The sequence below is a fragment of the Salvelinus alpinus genome, chromosome 23 (genome assembly GCF_045679555.1).
Source record: "Salvelinus alpinus chromosome 23, SLU_Salpinus.1, whole genome shotgun sequence".
NCBI classification, from domain to species: Eukaryota; Metazoa; Chordata; class Actinopteri; order Salmoniformes; family Salmonidae; genus Salvelinus; species Salvelinus alpinus.
Genome location: NC_092108.1, coordinates 38,392,296 through 38,409,028, shown reverse-complemented (window position 1 = coordinate 38,409,028; position 16,733 = coordinate 38,392,296). Strand labels below are relative to the sequence as shown.

Sequence of the window (16,733 nt, the reverse complement as noted above, 5' to 3'; positions counted from 1 at the left end):
TAATTCTCTCCTCTCTGTAGGCTAATAAGACTCCCATGCGCCCAGCGGAGCCGGGTCGCAACATGATGAACGCCGGGCCAGACTTCACCCCCGCCTTCATGGGTAACCTGGGCAGACAGTCCTCCGGAGGTGGGGGAGGGGGACCACGGGGCCCTGGAAGGGACCATATGGGAGTGAGTATCGCAGTGTGGGTCCGTGTATGGAGTTATATAGTGGACACTTACATTTTTTTTAGGGGGTAGATCATATTTAATATTGCAGAGAGATTGAGGCTTAATTGGAAATTGGTCTCCATTTTTAATCCCCCATATATTTTTTCTTTAGAAATATATTATTTTTAATATACTATATATACACAAAAGTATGTGGATTCGGCTATTTCAGCCACACCCATTGCTGGCAGGTGTATAAAATCGAGCACACATCTTTGCTGATCCATCCAGATGCCTCTGTTGTCAGTGCATATAAATCCTATAATTCAAGACCAAGATCAATTTTTTTTTTTTTTTGGTTACGTGTGGGCTGTTGTCTCTGTCTCTTGGAAAGCATTAGTCATAGTTCAAAGTATGTCATTACCTCACTCTCCAACTCATAGAAATCAATCATTTGTCACACGTTGCTTGAAAACAAATGGTTTAATTGGTCGACCACCAGTAATTTATTGAGAGCATTTAAAAATGACCATTGAATAGTGTTCTAAGACTGGAACTGCTCTCTACCTTGTTTATGTCTAAAGCTGGGCTCAAGTAGTGAATTGATTGACAGCCCAGTGTGTTTGAAGTTCATAGACGTCATGTCCCTCTTATCTCCTCTACATGATGTTCTTTCTCTCTGTTTTATCCCTCTACCCTTGGCTAGCAGCATACCACCCTGCGTACCACTGCTGGCTTGCTTCTGAAGCTAAGCAGGGTTGGTCCTGGTCAGTCCCTGGATGGGAGACCAGATGCTGCTGGAAGTGGTGTTGGAGGGCCAGTAGGAGGCGCTCTTTCATCTTGTCTAAAAAATATCTCAATGCCCCAGGGCAGTGATTGGAGACACTGCCCTGTGTAGGGTGCTGTCTTTCGGATGGGACTTTAAACAGCTGTCCTGACTCTCTGAGGTCATTAAAGATCCCATGGCACTTATCGTAAGAGTAGCGGTGTTAACCCCGGTGTCCTGGCTAAATTTCCAATCTGGCCCTCAAACCATCAGTCACCTAATAATCCCCAGTTTACGATTGGCTCATTCACCCCTGTAACTATTCCCCAGGTCGTTGCTGTAAATGAGAACCTGTTCTCAGTCAATTTACCTGGTAAAATAACGGGAAAATTAAAAACTCACCCATCTTGCTTTCTCCCTCCTCCTGTCTTTCCCCGCTTCGCTCTCTCTCTCTCCTCTCCCCCCAGCCCCCAGGACCCCGGCGCTCCCAGCAGGGCCAGCGCAAGGAGCCCCGCAAGATCATCATCTCCTCATCGCTAGGTGGCGACGTGGAGCTCAACAAGGCAGAGAAAGCCTGGAAGCCCGCGGTGAAGATGGCGGGGAGCCGCGCGCCCGGCCCCGAGGAGGAGGAGAGCGACGACCCCGAGCAGGCCAAGACCCAGGAGCTGTTCAAGAGGGTCCGCTCCATCCTCAACAAGCTGACCCCTCAGATGTTCCAGCAGCTGATGAAACAGGTCACAGAGCTGACCATCGACACGGAGGAGAGGCTGAAGGGAGTGATCGATCTCATATTTGAGAAGGCCATCTCCGAGCCCAACTTCTCCGTGGCCTACGCCAACATGTGCCGCTGCCTTATGGGGGTGAGTGACGTGACTGACGTTGTTTGGGCATTTTGTGTTTGTCTTTTTTTCATTCTCTCTGCCTCTACTTTGAGCCATGTGTTTGGACCAGTGCAGTAGGGATGTAAATGTTCAAATGTTAAAGATACAAGTGCATCAGTCAGAAAATGTATTGAACCGTTACGAATTGCCGGTTAACTAAAACAATGTTGCTCATTACATTCTGCCTTCTGAAAATACCTCATATTTTGTGACAACCGAGTTGTTCTGTTCATTGGCCATGTCAGAGCTCGTTTTGTAAACGATAACTATTGATACATTACTAGCTTAAACAGTTAATGTGCAAAAAAAACATGACAAGTTATTGTAGTGGGGTGGTAGATGCCTTATCTCCCTTATGGCTCAGATCAGGTGTCTACGTACATCATCATCTCACACACACACACACACACACACACACAGAGAGACAGAAGTCAGCTCAGACAGATCCAGTTGAGAGAGGCCCAGCCCATGAGCTCCATCAGCAGCAGACTTTTACGTCCTCCGAAACATGACCCGCCTAACCGCTCTTAACACCGTCCTGCTCAACCCGGAAGCCAGCCGCACCAATGTGCCTTAGGAAACACCTTTCAACTGATTACCCAAGTCAGCCTGCAGGTGCTCTGGGCCCGCAGCAAGGAGTCGACAAGTAAAGCACTCCCCGGACAACGCCGGGCCAATTGTACGCCGCCCTACGGGGCTCCCGGTCACGGCCGGTTGTGACACAGCCTGGGATCAAAGCCGGGTCTGTAGTGACACCTCAAGCACTACGATGCAGTGCCTTACACCGCTGCGCCACTCGGGAGTCCCTAGCAGATTTGAATTTAGAATGGAAAATGGACTGAATCACACCGAATCGTTTCAAACTAAAATGTATCATTTGGGAGCCCATGTATCTAGATGCGTATGGAATCGTCTTGAAAGGGAAAGATGCACATCCATACACTGCAGGATAGGGATGGAAATGAAGAACTCGAGGAGCTGAGAAGCCCTCTTTCGTTCTTTTCTCCCCCTCTGTTTTAATTCTGTCTTCATCCATTTGTTTGAGTGTACTTTTCTAAGCCAGTCCTCTACTGAACATAAACGAAACTGACCTTGAACTAAACATGACTTGTTCCTTGTTTCCTTTCCTTGTGTCCTCCCAGTTGAAAGTGCCCACCACAGACAAGCCGGGGGTGACTGTGAACTTCCGTAAGCTGCTGCTGAACCGCTGTCAGAAGGAGTTTGAGAAGGACCAGGACGATGACGTGATCTTTGAGGCCAAACAGAAGGAGATGGAGGCCGCCAAAGAGGTACGACATCACATCCTGTCTACACAACCTCATAACAGATGCATTCTGTTATATTCATATCCAACTCTTGTTCATATTGCCAATATCACAAGATTGGTCTGTATCCTCATAAAAATCTAAATCCATTTATTTGACTATTCATTTGACTTGCTGTTTTTCACTTTTGCCGAGGTCTGTGGCTGAACTAGCAAAGATAGAATCACATTCTGTTTCGTCCCTAACCCTCAGAGCAGGTGCATTTTGGGCAATACAGCTTTCTTTACTTTCAAATGACCTTTTGACCTTTCACCTCCCGTCTCCCAGGAGGACAAAGCCGGTTTGAAGGCGGCGCTGGAGGATGCGAAGGACAAGGCGCGCCGGCGGTCGCTGGGCAACATCAAGTTCATCGGCGAGCTGTTCAAGCTGAAGATGCTGACGGAGGCCATCATGCACGACTGCATCGTCAAGCTGGTGAAGAACCACGACGAGGAGTCGCTGGAGTGCCTCTGTAGACTGCTGTCCACCATCGGCAAGGACCTGGACTTTGAGAAGGCCAAGGTACGAGGAGAGAGACACATACACAGACACACAAAGGCATGTGCGCACACTAATGCACAGGGACGGACGCACATACTGATATCGGACATATTTCCTCTGCAGAAATGTGAATGGCCACACACACCAGTCTGAGTGTCCCTCTGTTTGTCCCTACAGCCTCGTATGGACCAGTACTTTGCCCAGATGGACAAGATCATCAAGGAGAAGAAGACCTCGTCCAGGATCCGCTTCATGCTGCAGGACGTCATCGACCTCAGACGGGTACGACTACACCTCCCTCCATCCCTCTCTGTACAATGTTCTCTCCTTTCTCATTTTCTCTCGCTCCTCTTTCCCTCTTCCTCCCTCCATATTTCTGTCCTTCAATCCATCCCCTCCTCCCTCTCTCCACTTCAGCGCTCTCTTTCACTTCTTCTTTCCTCTGTTTGTCTTCTCTCCAATAGTATCATTACAGTCATGGCGTCACAGCAGTAACCATACTCTAATTCATCAGATGGCTCTAAAACCGTTGCTAAATCTTAGACTTTGAAAGAGTTCTCCCCCTCTCTCCCTCCACCAGAGCGGCTGGGTGCCCCGGCGAGGGGAGCAGGGCCCTAAGACCATAGACCAGATCCACAAGGACGCTGAGCGAGAGGAGCAAATGCAGCTGGTCAAGGTCCAACAGCAGCTTATGTCAAGGAATGACAGTGGTGGTGGTGGAGGAGGTGGTGGTGGAAGAGGAGGAGGTGGTAGCGGTGGTGGTGGAGGAGGAAGAGACGGGAGGGGGGGAGACCGAGACAGAGGAGGAAGAGATCAGGGGGGCCGTGGGGGCCAGCACGGCGGCCAGGGGGCTAGGGGCAGCCAGCCCCAGGACGAAGGCTGGAACACAGTGCCCATCTCCACCAAGAACAGACCCATCGATACCAGCCGGCTCAGCAAGATCACCAAGGTGAGCGGCGGTTTTAAGGTTCGCAACTAATAAAGGAACGTGTTTTTATTACTAAACCAACACGAATGGGGTTCCTAATTATGAGGGGGAAGGTAAGCAATAGTGTATTGATTGTATTTCAGTAGCTCATAAGGATGCTTTTTGCGATCACATGACCAGGTGAAGAGTTTGTGTTCTCAGGGATATTACTTGCGTCACTTCAGTAGCCATTTTTACCAAGTCGAGTCCCCGTTGAGATGGATATACTTATGTCATCACCTCTGCTCTCAACCTTTAACCTTTTGACCTCTCCCCGCACTAGCCTGGTGCTCTGGACTTCAACAACCAGCTCCTTGCGCCCCAGCTCGGGGGTAAGGGCATGTGGGGCAGCTGGGGCAAGGGCAGCAGTGGAGGCACCACAGGAGCCAAGCCTGCCGCCGGAGCTGAACCAGGTAGGGCCACATATGGGCGCACACGTGCCAAACACAGGGCAACCTAAACGGAGTCGGGTAGAAGCCTACTTCATACAAACTCAAACACACACCGACATCCCTCACACAAGTGTAAAAAAATACTGTACTATACTGTACTACTGTCACACTACTATACGCACTTAAAATGCACGCATGCACACCTATATATACACACTTGGCATTTGTGTAATATGCGTGTATTGATCTCTCTTGCTCATTCCTTCCATCCTTTTGTTCTGTAGCAGCGGAGACTGGCCGTCCGGCCACTGGCAACCGTTTCTCTGCCTTGCAGCAGTCTGCTCCACCAGTGTCGTCCTCCGACGCTGACCGCAGGGTCCCCCAGAGGTCAGTACTTATCTTGCTGTTTCGCTTTCCGTTTCCCCTCATTCTTCCCGATCTTTCTCTCTGCCCCCCGACTCTTGCTTACACACCTTGATTTTCTACCCCTTCTCCCCCCCCCCCACTCTCCCATCTCTCCTTCCTCTCCGCTCTCCAATATCTCTCTCCTTCTCCGTAGGTCCAGCTCCAGTCGTGACCGCGGCGGGGACCGGGACAGGTTCGACCGCTTCGAGCGGCGCGACAGCAGTCGGGACGCCCGCCCGCCTGTCACCAAGCGCAGCTTCAGCCGCGAGACAGAGGAGCGTAGGAGCGATAGTCGCACCCCTACGGAACCCCCCGTCCGGCGTGTAGCCAGCATGTCTGACGACCGGAACAGAGGCAGCCGAGACCGAGGAGGCAGTGGTAGCCGGGACAGGGCTCCTAGTAAGGAGGCTGTTGGTAAGAGACTATACACACATTGACACACGCACACTTCTACACATACATCATTCACACACGCTGGATACATGTGTATAATGTGTTTTTGTGTACAATAGTATGTGTAACTGTGTGTGTTGTATCTGTACAGTGAAGCGTGAGACAGGCCCCACCCCTCCCCCCGCTGCTCCGGCCAAACCGGCCATGACCGAGGAGGAGCTGGACAAGAAGTCCAGAGCCATCATTGAGGAGTACCTCCACCTCAACGACATGAAGGTACACACACACACACACACACACAGGCCACATCGACAACATGAAGGTACACACACACACACAGGCCACATCGACAACATGAAGATGCACACAAACACACACACACCATCAGTTTTGTGTCCATGACAAAGGTAAACACACACAATCAGAGGCGATTGCATTGCATAGCTAACTGCTGTAATACTAAACCCCTGTCCTTCCCCGTCCGGCCCTGTAGGAGGCGCTGCAGTGTGTAGGGGAGTTGAACAGCGCCCCGCTGCTCTTTGTGTTTGTGCGGAACGGCCTGGAGGACACTCTGGAGCGCAGCGCCATCGCCAGGGAACGGATGGGCCTGCTGCTGCATTCACTCCTCAAGGCTGGCACCCTGCCCACAACACAGTACTACAAGGGGTGAGAGGCAGGGAGAGTAGTGCCCTAAAGACCAGGTTGTGTGCATTTCTCAAATGATGAAAGAGAGTGTGTGTTTTGAGGAAGCACGCAATCCTGTCCACAAGATAGTTCTACAAATTATTAGTTTGCCTTGTTTTGTGGGTGAGAGAGCACTGAATAAGGTCTTTACCTGGTTATGTTTTAATCACAGGCTCCAGGAGATCCTGGAGGTGGCTGAGGATATGGCCATAGACATCCCCCACATCTGGCAATACCTGGCTGAGCTCATCACTCCCATGCTTCATGACGGAGGCATCCCCATGGGACAGCTCTTCAGGTGAGGCCCAGGCTCTATATAGGTTGCGTAGGCCCCGACTCCGGCGGTCACTTGCATGCAACAGCGTTGGTTCCAGAAAGGCTTTGACTGACGCTTCACCTTGTGGATGAATAGTGAAGAAGTGCTAGGCAAAAAATCTACAGTTTGAGACGGATGTAAAGAATGAATGAGAAGTTTAAAGGAACGCTCAATAACCTTTTGCTACTGTGTGTGTGTGTGTGTGTGTGTGTGTGTGTGTGTGTGTGTGTGTGTGTGTGTGTGTGTGTGTGTGTGTGTGTTTTTCCAGGGAGATCTCCAAGCCCCTGATTCCCTTGGGTAAGGCTGGTCTGCTGCTGGTGCAGATTCTCAACTTACTCTGCAAAGGAATGGTAAGTCTCTCTGTGCAAGCAGCTCTGTGGGGTTTGTGTATGTCCATAACATATTTTGTGTGTGTGTAAATGAATTGTGTATTAATGATTTGTTAAAAAAAAAAAAAAATGATTTTCAGACCCATAAGAAGGTGGGTGGTCTGTGGATGGAAGCAGGGCTCAACTGGAGAGACTTCCTGCCAGAGGATGAGGACGTCAATAAGTTTGTGACTGAACAGGTCAGTGTGGGAGACGGGGTTAAACTTTTCATTTTTTGTGCCACTCGATCTGAATGCCATTTAAGATCGGTGAACTGAACATGCGACTGCCCTAAATAAATGAGAGGATTTTTGTTGTTTTGGTTAAGGGAAGTTAGGTGTAGGTGTGTTTAGCAACGAAACCGATGCGTGCAAAACGGACCTTGTTGGCTTAGAATCAAAGGATCATTGACAACAACGTGAACTATATTTTGTCTCCAAATGTTTATTGAAAACATACAAAAAGATTGCACAATAAGCATTGGTTATCTCCAATTGCTTTGTCGCAGTTGTTGGTTAGCTAGCTAATTTTAGCCATATTTGCATAGACGTGACATAAGTCCAAACACCTCAAGACATGATCTCAAGAACAAGACGCAACTAACTGAAACAAGCCACCTACGATTCCTCACACGGCAGCTTCTTTTCCTTGTAGATAGCGATTTGACCTTTCAGAATCATAACACTCTGCGACGCGCGTGAACCATTTTCGTGACGTGGTCAGGCAACCTGTCTGAGGGATCGGAGCGTGCCTTCCGTAGAGTTCCTAATGTAATTCTATGGTGTGTTCACTCTTTCCAGAAAATTGAGTTTACCCTGGGGGAGGAGTCGGATGAGACCAATCAGAAGAAGCCCATGAGTGGGGAGGAGCTTAGCAAACATCTGGACAGACTGATCCAGGACAAGGCTAACAACCAGCGCATCAGAGACTGGGTCGAGGTGTGTGTGTGTGTGTGTGTGTGTGTGCATATGCAACTTTGTGTATCAGCAGGTCAATTGAAAGTTTAAACACGCTATCTACATCTAACTTTTGGGAAAGCAGGCTCTGTGTGGTAAATATTTACCCTCTCACTTCCAGGCCAACCTGGACGAACAGCAGGCGGCTGCCAACCAGTTTGTGCGTGCTCTGATGACCTCCATTTGCCAGTCAGCTGTTATATGTGAGTACCGCAAAGCCCATATATCTGGCCCTTCTGTTTGCATACCTTACAGATGCTTCCAACCTCCTTTCTTGGCATGCATGCTGTTGCCCTGTATATCGTGTGTGTGTGTGTGTGTGTGTGTGATGGAGAGAAAGCAAGGACAGTGCTATGTATTCGGTGCCAGAATGTTTCTGGTTCTATGCTCAATCGCTGGTTCATTCTGATATCTGTCTGATTGGCAATGGGGGCATCAAGTTGGGTGTAGAATGAGTGTTGGTCGTTTGGTGCTACTCTAGGTTTATGGGTCTGGGTTAATTTTCCTATGAATCGGGTTGACTGGTTGGAGACTACGTTGTAAGAAGAATGGGGTTGGAACATGCATCCATCCTTTCTCCCTCTCTCCACCTTCACTCACTCAAACACGCTCTCCCTCCATCCCTCTGTCCAGGTGAGAACCCGTACAAAGTGGACGTGGAGCAGATTACCCAGAGGGCCAAGCTGCTGCAGCGGTACCTGAGTGACGAGCATAGGGAGCTGCAGGCCCTTTACGCCCTCCAGGGCCTCATGGTGCACATGGAGCAACCGGCCAGTGAGTACAGTACTGCAGTGTGTGTGTGTGTGTTTCACCTCAGTGTGAGGTTGTGTATGATTGTGGATAGCGAGGCTAGAGTCACTCCTTTACAACCTCATTGTCCTGGTGTGCTAGAGTGCTCGCAGAGTAAACCTCTTTGCCTATTCATTGGCTGTAGTCTCTTGTGGCCCAGCCAATCACCAGCTCAGATACAGAACCTCCGTTTTGATGTTTCTTTTTGTCGTGAACATGCACTGCAGTTGCTTCCCATTCCATGTAGATTTTGTGGTTGTCGTTCACATTCTGCCCCACTGGCTTTGTCTCCTGTCTCGCAAAAAAAATCTAATGGGATTGTGTAAAATGAGCTTTGATTGTTTGTGTGAATTAAAATGTTTGCTGAAGGAGTATGTATTTATCCACATTTCTCTATCAGATGGTGTTGTGGCTAGATTCATAGTTCAGGAATCATGATTATGGCTGTGCATCTTAACTACCCTCTCTGACTGTGGCATCCTCCCTTCGCCAGATCTGCTGCGGATGTTCTTTGACGCGCTGTACGACGAGGACGTGATCAAAGAGGAGGCCTTCTACAGGTGGGAGTCCAGCAAAGACCCCGCAGAGCAGACCGGCAAGGGCGTGGCCCTTAAGTCGGTCACCGCCTTCTTCACCTGGCTCCGTGAGGCCGAAGAGGAGTCCGACAAGGACTAAATGGCCTCTCTAAAACCACCACCGCCCTCTATGGCTAGGGTGGTGTATCGCAAGGGGAGCCCGATGAGAGAATTGGACTCTATGGCCCTTTTTTTTTTTATGTGGCGGACTGATATCGATCCTCAACAAGGCTTTTTAGAGAGGGACCTGACATGCAATCACTTTCTCTCTTCTCTCTCTCTCTCGCTCACTTCCTCATTCTCTTTTCCCTCTTTTGTGATGGCGTGTGTCCGCCGAAAATGAAATAAATGATTGAGACGGATTTTGCTTGTGTAAACGCGTGGAATAACTACTACGGTCACTGCGTCTAAAACCCTTTTTGACTTGTTGTTCTTGAGAAAACAATAACAAACCAACACGCTGCTCTTTGTGGTTGTAGACAAAATTATATTATGCAACATACTATATGACACGCAAACGCATAGAGACAATGGTAGAGGTGTCATGTAGCATGTTTTTCCCTAGGAGTGGGGTATCATGCCACGCGCGTGTGTGACGTCCGATCGAACACAGAGCTCTGTCTTCTCTTTTTGTGTGTGTGTGTGTGTGTGTGCAGCATGGTTGAAGTGTGTTTCTTTTAATGATGTAGACGAGGTATGTTTGCTGATCAGCTGACATCAAGCGTATGTTGCCGACTATAGAGGCGCTGAATGGCTTTCTGAGCGATGGTTCTTCTCCTTTTTTCCACTTCCTGTTTACCGCAGTACTGGGACTTTGAGGACAGAGAAACAAGATGGGGGGTGGATTGTGACCTTTGACCATTAGCCTCTGACCTTGGCTACTGGAGGACGGTGGGGGTCTTCTATATGCTTCCTTAAAGCCTACCTTTCACTTCCTCCCCCAGTAGTCAATCCTGACTGAGATACTGCGTCTTTTACCTCTCCTGTAGTTACATGATGAACTGTTGGGTGCGTTCTCTCTCGACCCCTGTCGAATGAGAAAACAAACCCCATAACTAGAGGACTCTTAATGACAAAAATCACCATTAAAACTTGAAACCTACAGAAATCAACTTAATGAAATGAGAAAAACAGAAATGATCCGAAAGCCTTTTCTACTCTAAGTGGAATCACATTTCAGGAGCGTTCTGTACATATATATTAAAGTTGTTTTTTTTGTCAGTTTTATTTTTCAGAAATAATAAAAAGAAATTACTGATGTAATGTAAACTATAAAATGCTGTATCATTTTCCAACAGAAGTGGCAGTTTGTCCAGATGCAGAGAGGGGTGCTTTAGGTCATCCATTGATTAGTTTTATTGGACTTTTGTAAATATTTTGTTGCTTTCTTTATTATTTAAGGAATTACTGCTTCTTTTTGCATCATAAACTGGAAAAGAGGAAACCGAAAATTGCAAATAAAAGACTTATCAAGTTGCTGAGCGGAGTTTGTACATGCATGTCCCAGGTCTTGCGTTAAGGGTACTGTAGTGCAGGGGTTTTCAAACTTTTCTTCCCTGGGTAAAGTCGGCAACCCAGGGACCCCCGTCACATGATGGCAACAAAAAGAATGACTTGTCTTATCAGGGGAATGAGAATGGCAGGTAGAAGTAATCCATTTCAAAATGAATAGATTTGATAGACCGTTTCATTATTTTCGCCTTCCCACAGTTCATTGGAAGAGGAAGTGTTAACTCTATCAGCCTGTTAGCTAGAAGGGTATATTGGTGGGTGAAGAGAATTTTGCTGTTGTAAATCGAATTTTCAGCAATAAAAGATTGTTGAGCTGAGAGAAGTTTGCCGTTTTAAAGCAAGTTTTCTGCAATTCTATGCATCTTGTCATGGCTTTTATTTGAGTGTTAGTCCTCAAAGATGGTATCGTTTTAAAATATGTAGTTCAATATTGTTTCTGCATGCTTTTCTTCTGGTTTTGGTCGTTTCAGTTCTCACAAACTGTTTATCTATCCTGAACATTACCACCGCCTTATTCAGGAAAAAAACATGTAATTAGCTCCAATTACTAATTTCCACCATATTAATTTCTAACATGTTGGTGCCTGTATATATATGCTTTATTACACCTACAACCCTTATGACATCCTTATGTCATGGGAACATTTATGAATTTAAACAGGTGTCCATGTGCAATTCAGGCACTGTGTTTGGATCAGGATTTCTACTTTTAATGAGACGGACATACTGCTCATCCCGGACCAGGCACAAATCCTTGACACACGAAAAGGGACGAGGCGGCGTTAAGAGGCCGGCATGTAGAATAACGGATGAGACTACGTCGGCAAGTGGATAAACCGTCTCTACCCTCCGTTATATTGGCGGACGTGCAATCACTGGAGAATAAACTGGACAATCTCCATTCAAGACTATCAAATGTCAAACTAGCTCTGTTTTTCTATACATCGGCAGGACAGAGCGGTAGCGTCGGGTAAACTGAAGGAGGGGTGGTGTGTCTCTTTGCGCACCAGCTATTAACAGTCTCTAATATTAAGGAAGTCTTGAGGTTCTGCTTGCCTGAGTTAGAATACCTCATGATAAGCTGTAGACCGTACTATTTACCAAGAGGGTTTTAATCTGTAATTTTCGTAGCTGTCTATAGGACCCCACAGTGGAGGTGTCATAATACTCATAAAACTTAGCGGTCAAACAGGGAAATGATTCCACCATAAATTTTTCCCTTGGAATTTTAGATACACTTAAATAAGGGTTATGTTTCGTGCAAGCTTACCCTGGAGTGATGGTAACCATGTAAATCTCTCTCAGACAAGGATTTTTAGTTAATTGACTATAGCTCAGTGATCAACTCCATAGTGCCCTGCAAGCTCATCACAAAGCTAAGGAGCCTGGGACTGAACACCTCCCTCTGCAACTGGATCCTGAACTTCCTGACAGGCCTCCCCAGGTGGTGAGTTTAGGCAACAGCACATCTGCCACGCTGACACAAAACACGGGGGCCCCTCAGGGGTGCGTACTTAGTCCCCTTCTGTACTCCCTGTTCACCCATGATTGCGTTGCCACGCACGACTCCAACACCATCTTAAAGTTTGCCAACGACACGACGTGGTAGACCTGGCAGCAACGTCAGCGAGACAAAATAACTTATCGTGGACTACAGGAAATGGAGGGCTGAGCACGCCCCCGTTCACATCGACGGGGCTGAAGTGGAGAGTGTCGAGTGACACTCCAACACTCGCACATAGACACACTTTCACACTCTTAGCATACGCTGCTGCTACTCTGTTTATTGTACATCCTGAGCGAACCAAGCCTATGGGTTCGTAGCTTCAACCCCGCAGCACACACACACACTTACGCACACCAACTGATTAATGGACTGCTGAATGTATAGCTTTGTTTGCTGTTTTCTATATTATGTCCATCTCTGATAAGCTACCCAGGAAAGGGCTGAAAATAGCCCATATTAATAGCCCATATTAATAAATAAGGTTCATGAAATCAATAACTTGCTAACATCAGATAACATTCATATATTAGCTATTTCTGAGACTCACTTTGATAATTCATTTGATGACACATCAGTAGCAATACAAGGATACAAGAGGTCGAAAAATGATTATTGATCTATAATGACAGACCTGGCATTGACAACTTAGATGGAAAGCTACTGAGGATGGTGGCTGACTATAGCCACTCCTATCTGTCATATCTTTAATCTGAACCTAGAGGAAAGTCTTTGTCCTCATGCCTGGAGGGAAGCCAAAGTCATTCCGCTACCCAAGAGTGGTAAAGCGGCCTTTACTGGTTCTAACAGCAGACCTATCAGCTGGCTGCCAGCTCTAAGCAAACTGTTGGGAACAATTGGGTTTGACCAAATACAATTTCTCTGTAAATATATGAACAACAGACTTTCAGCATGCTTATAGAGAAGGACACTCAACATGAACTGCACTGACACAATTGACTGATGCAGCCTTGATATGTTTGACCATTTATTTATTTTTATTTAATTAGGCAAGTCAGTTACATTTACATTTACATTTAAGTCATTTAGCAGACGCTCTTATCCAGAGCGACTTACAAATTGGTGCATTCACCTTATGATATCCAGTGGAACAATCACTTTACAATAGTGCATCTAACTCTTTTAAGGGGGGGGGGGTTAGAAGGATTACTTTATCCTATCCTAGGTATTCCTTAAAGAGGTGGGGTTTCAGGTGTCTCCGGAAGGTGGTGATTGACTCCGCTGACCTGGCGTCGTGAGGGAGTTTGTTCCACCATTGGGGTGCCAGAGCAGCGAACAGTTTTGACTGGGCTGAGCGGGAACTGTACTTCCTCAGAGGTAGGGAGGCGAGCAGGCCAGAGGTGGATGAACGCAGTGCCCTTGTTTGGGTGTAGGGCCTGATCAGAGCCTGAAGGTACGGAGGTGCCGTTCCCCTCACAGCTCCGTAGGCAAGCACCATGGTCTTGTAGCGGATGTGAGCATCAACTGGAAGCCAGTGGAGAGAGCGGAGGAGCGGGGTGACGTGAGAGAACTTGGGAAGGTTGAACACCAGACGGGCTGCGGCGTTCTGGATGAGTTGTAGGGGTTTAATGGCACAAGCAGGGAGCCCAGCCAACAGCGAGTTGCAGTAATCCAGACGGGAGATGACAAGTGCCTGGATTAGGACCTGCGCCGCTTCCTGTGTGAGGCAGGGTCGTACTCTGCGAATGTTGTAGAGCATGAACCTACAGGAACGGGTCACCGCCTTGATGTTAGTTGAGAACGACAGGGTGTTGTCCAGGATCACGCCAAGGTTCTTAGCACTCTGGGAGGAGGACACAGTGGAGTTGTCAACCGTGATGGCGAGATCATGGAACGGGCAGTCCTTCCCCGGGAGGAAGAGCAGCTCTGTCTTGCCGAGGTTCAGCTTGAGGTGGTGATCCGTCATCCACACTGATATGTCTGCCAGACATGCAGAGATGCGATTCGCCACCTGGTTATCAGAAGGGGGAAAGGAGAAGATTAATTGTGTGTCGTCTGCATAGCAATGATAGGAGAGACCATGTGAGGATATGACAGAGCCAAGTGACTTGGTGTATAGCGAGAATAGTAGAGGGCCTAGAACAGAGCCCTGGGGGACACCAGTGGTGAGAGCACGTGGTGCGGAGACAGATTCTCGCCACGCCACCTGGTAGGAGCGACCTGTCAGGTAGGACGCAATCCAAGCGTGGGCCGCGCCGGAGATGCCCAACTCGGAGAGGGTGGAGAGGAGGATCTGATGGTTCACAGTATCAAAGGCAGCCGATAGGTCTAGAAGGATGAGAGCAGAGGAGAGAGAGTTAGCTTTAGCAGTGCGGAGCGGAGCGCCTCCGTGACACAGAGAAGAGCAGTCTCAGTTGAATGACTAGTCTTGAAACCTGACTGATTTGGATCAAGAAGGTCATTCTGAGAGAGATAGCAGGAGAGCTGGCCAAGGACGGCACGTTCAAGAGTTTTGGAGAGAAAAGAAAGAAGGGATACTGGTCTGTAGTTGTTGACATCGGAGGGATCGAGTGTAGGTTTTTTCAGAAGGGGTGCAACTCTCGCTCTCTTGAAGACGGAAGGGACGTAGCCAGCGGTCAAGGATGAGTTGATGAGCGAGGTGAGGTAAGGGAGAAGGTCTCCGGAAATGGTCTGGAGAAGAGAGGAGGGGATAGGGTCAAGCGGGCAGGTTGTTGGGCGGCCGGCCGTCACAAGACGCGAGATTTCATCTGGAGAGAGAGGGGAGAAAGAGGTCAAAGCACAGGGTAGGGCAGTGTGAGCAGAACCAGCGGTGTCGTTTGACTTAGCAAACGAGGATCGGATGTCGTCGACCTTCTTTTCAAAATGGTTGACGAAGTCATCCGCAGAGAGGGAGGAGGGGGGGGGGGGGGAGGAGGATTCAGGAGGGAGGAGAAGGTGGCAAAGAGCTTCCTAGGGTTAGCGGCAGATGCTTGGAATTTAGAGTGGTAGAAAGTGGCTTTAGCAGCAGAGACAGAAGAGGAGAATGTAGAGAGGAGGGAGTGAAAGGATGTCAGGTCCGCAGGGAGGCGAGTTTTCCTCCATTTCCGCTCGGCTGCCCGGAGCCCGGTTCTGTGAGCTCGCAATGAGTCGTCGAGCCACGGAGCAGGAGGGGAGGACCGAGCCGGCCTGGAGGATAGGGGACATAGAGAGTCAAAGGATGCAGAAAGGGAGGAGAGGAGGGTTGAGGAGGCAGAATCAGGAGATAGGTTGGAGAAGGTTTGAGCAGAGGGAAGAGATGATAGGATGGAAGAGGAGAGAGTAGCGGGGGAGAGAGAGCGAAGGTTGGGACGGCGCGATACCATCCGAGTGGGGGCAGTGTGGGAAGTGTTGGATGAGAGCGAGAGGGAGAAGGATACAAGGTAGTGGTCGGAGACTTGGAGGGGAGTTGCAATGAGATTAGTGGAAGAACAGCATCTAGTAAAGATGAGGTCAAGCGTATTGCCTGCCTTGTGAGTAGGGGGGGAAGGTGAGAGGGTGAGGTCAAAAGAGGAGAGGAGTGGAAAGAAGGAGGCAGAGAGGAATGAGTCAAAGGTAGACGTGGGGAGGTTAAAGTCACCCAGAACTGTGAGAGGTGAGCCATCCTCAGGAAAGGAACTTATCAAGGCGTCAAGCTCATTGATGAACTCTCCAAGGGAACCTGGAGGGCGATAAATGATAAGGATGTTAAGCTTGAAAGGGCTGGTAACTGTGACAGCATGGAATTCAAAGGAGGCGATAGACAGATGGGTCAGGGGAGAAAGAGAGAATGTCCACTTGGGAGAGATGAGGATCCCAGTGCCACCACCCCGCTGACCAGAAGCTCTCGGGGTGTGCGAGAACACGTGGGCAGACGAGGAGAGAGCAGTAGGAGTAGCAGTGTTATCTGTGGTAATCCATGTTTCCGTCAGTGCCAAGAAGTCGAGGGACTGGAGGGAAGCATAGGCTGAGATGAACTCTGCCTTGTTGGCCGCAGATCGGCAGTTCCAGAGGCTGCCGGAGACCTGGAACTCCACGTGGGTCGTGCGCGCTGGGACCACCAGGTTAGAGTGGCAGCGGCCACGCGGTGTGAAGCGTTTGTATGGTCTGTGCAGAGAGGAGAGAAGAGGGATAGACAGACACATAGTTGACAGGCTACAGAAGAGGCTACGCTAATGCAAAGGAGATTGGAATGACAAGTGGACTACACGTCTCCGAATGTTCAGAAAGTTAAGCTTACGTTGCAAAAAATCTTATTGACTAAAATGATAGTTGGCTAGCTGGCTAGCTAG

The 16,733-nt window shown here is 48.6% G+C and overlaps 1 protein-coding gene and 2 non-coding genes across 5 annotated transcripts in view; all 3 read left to right on the top strand.

Annotated features, from left to right (window-relative positions):
* LOC139550923 (eukaryotic translation initiation factor 4 gamma 1-like) overlaps positions 1-10,925 on the top strand; it is a 28,130-nt gene extending 17,205 nt beyond the window's left edge. For all 3 annotated transcript variants that reach the window (XM_071362194.1, XM_071362193.1, XM_071362192.1), the window contains 18 exons: positions 21-173; positions 1,386-1,778; positions 2,942-3,088; positions 3,392-3,625; positions 3,782-3,886; positions 4,185-4,553; positions 4,855-4,984; positions 5,248-5,350; positions 5,523-5,782; positions 5,913-6,037; positions 6,255-6,427; positions 6,618-6,743; positions 7,030-7,111; positions 7,231-7,329; positions 7,930-8,067; positions 8,207-8,288; positions 8,719-8,859; positions 9,368-10,925. In XM_071362194.1, coding sequence (XP_071218295.1) covers positions 21-173; positions 1,386-1,778; positions 2,942-3,088; positions 3,392-3,625; positions 3,782-3,886; positions 4,185-4,553; positions 4,855-4,984; positions 5,248-5,350; positions 5,523-5,782; positions 5,913-6,037; positions 6,255-6,427; positions 6,618-6,743; positions 7,030-7,111; positions 7,231-7,329; positions 7,930-8,067; positions 8,207-8,288; positions 8,719-8,859; positions 9,368-9,549 — 3,042 coding nt within the window. In that variant the 3' untranslated portion in view covers positions 9,550-10,925. The remainder of the gene's footprint in view (positions 1-20; positions 174-1,385; positions 1,779-2,941; positions 3,089-3,391; positions 3,626-3,781; positions 3,887-4,184; positions 4,554-4,854; positions 4,985-5,247; positions 5,351-5,522; positions 5,783-5,912; positions 6,038-6,254; positions 6,428-6,617; positions 6,744-7,029; positions 7,112-7,230; positions 7,330-7,929; positions 8,068-8,206; positions 8,289-8,718; positions 8,860-9,367) is intronic.
* On the top strand, positions 8,351-8,491 carry LOC139551404 (small nucleolar RNA SNORA57). Its single transcript, XR_011670273.1, has one exon. It is a non-coding gene; the product is annotated as a small nucleolar RNA SNORA57 (small nucleolar RNA).
* LOC139551410 (small nucleolar RNA SNORA3/SNORA45 family) lies at positions 8,928-9,058 on the top strand. Its single transcript, XR_011670279.1, has one exon. It is a non-coding gene; the product is annotated as a small nucleolar RNA SNORA3/SNORA45 family (small nucleolar RNA).
* Positions 10,926-16,733: the final 5,808 nt, after the last annotated feature.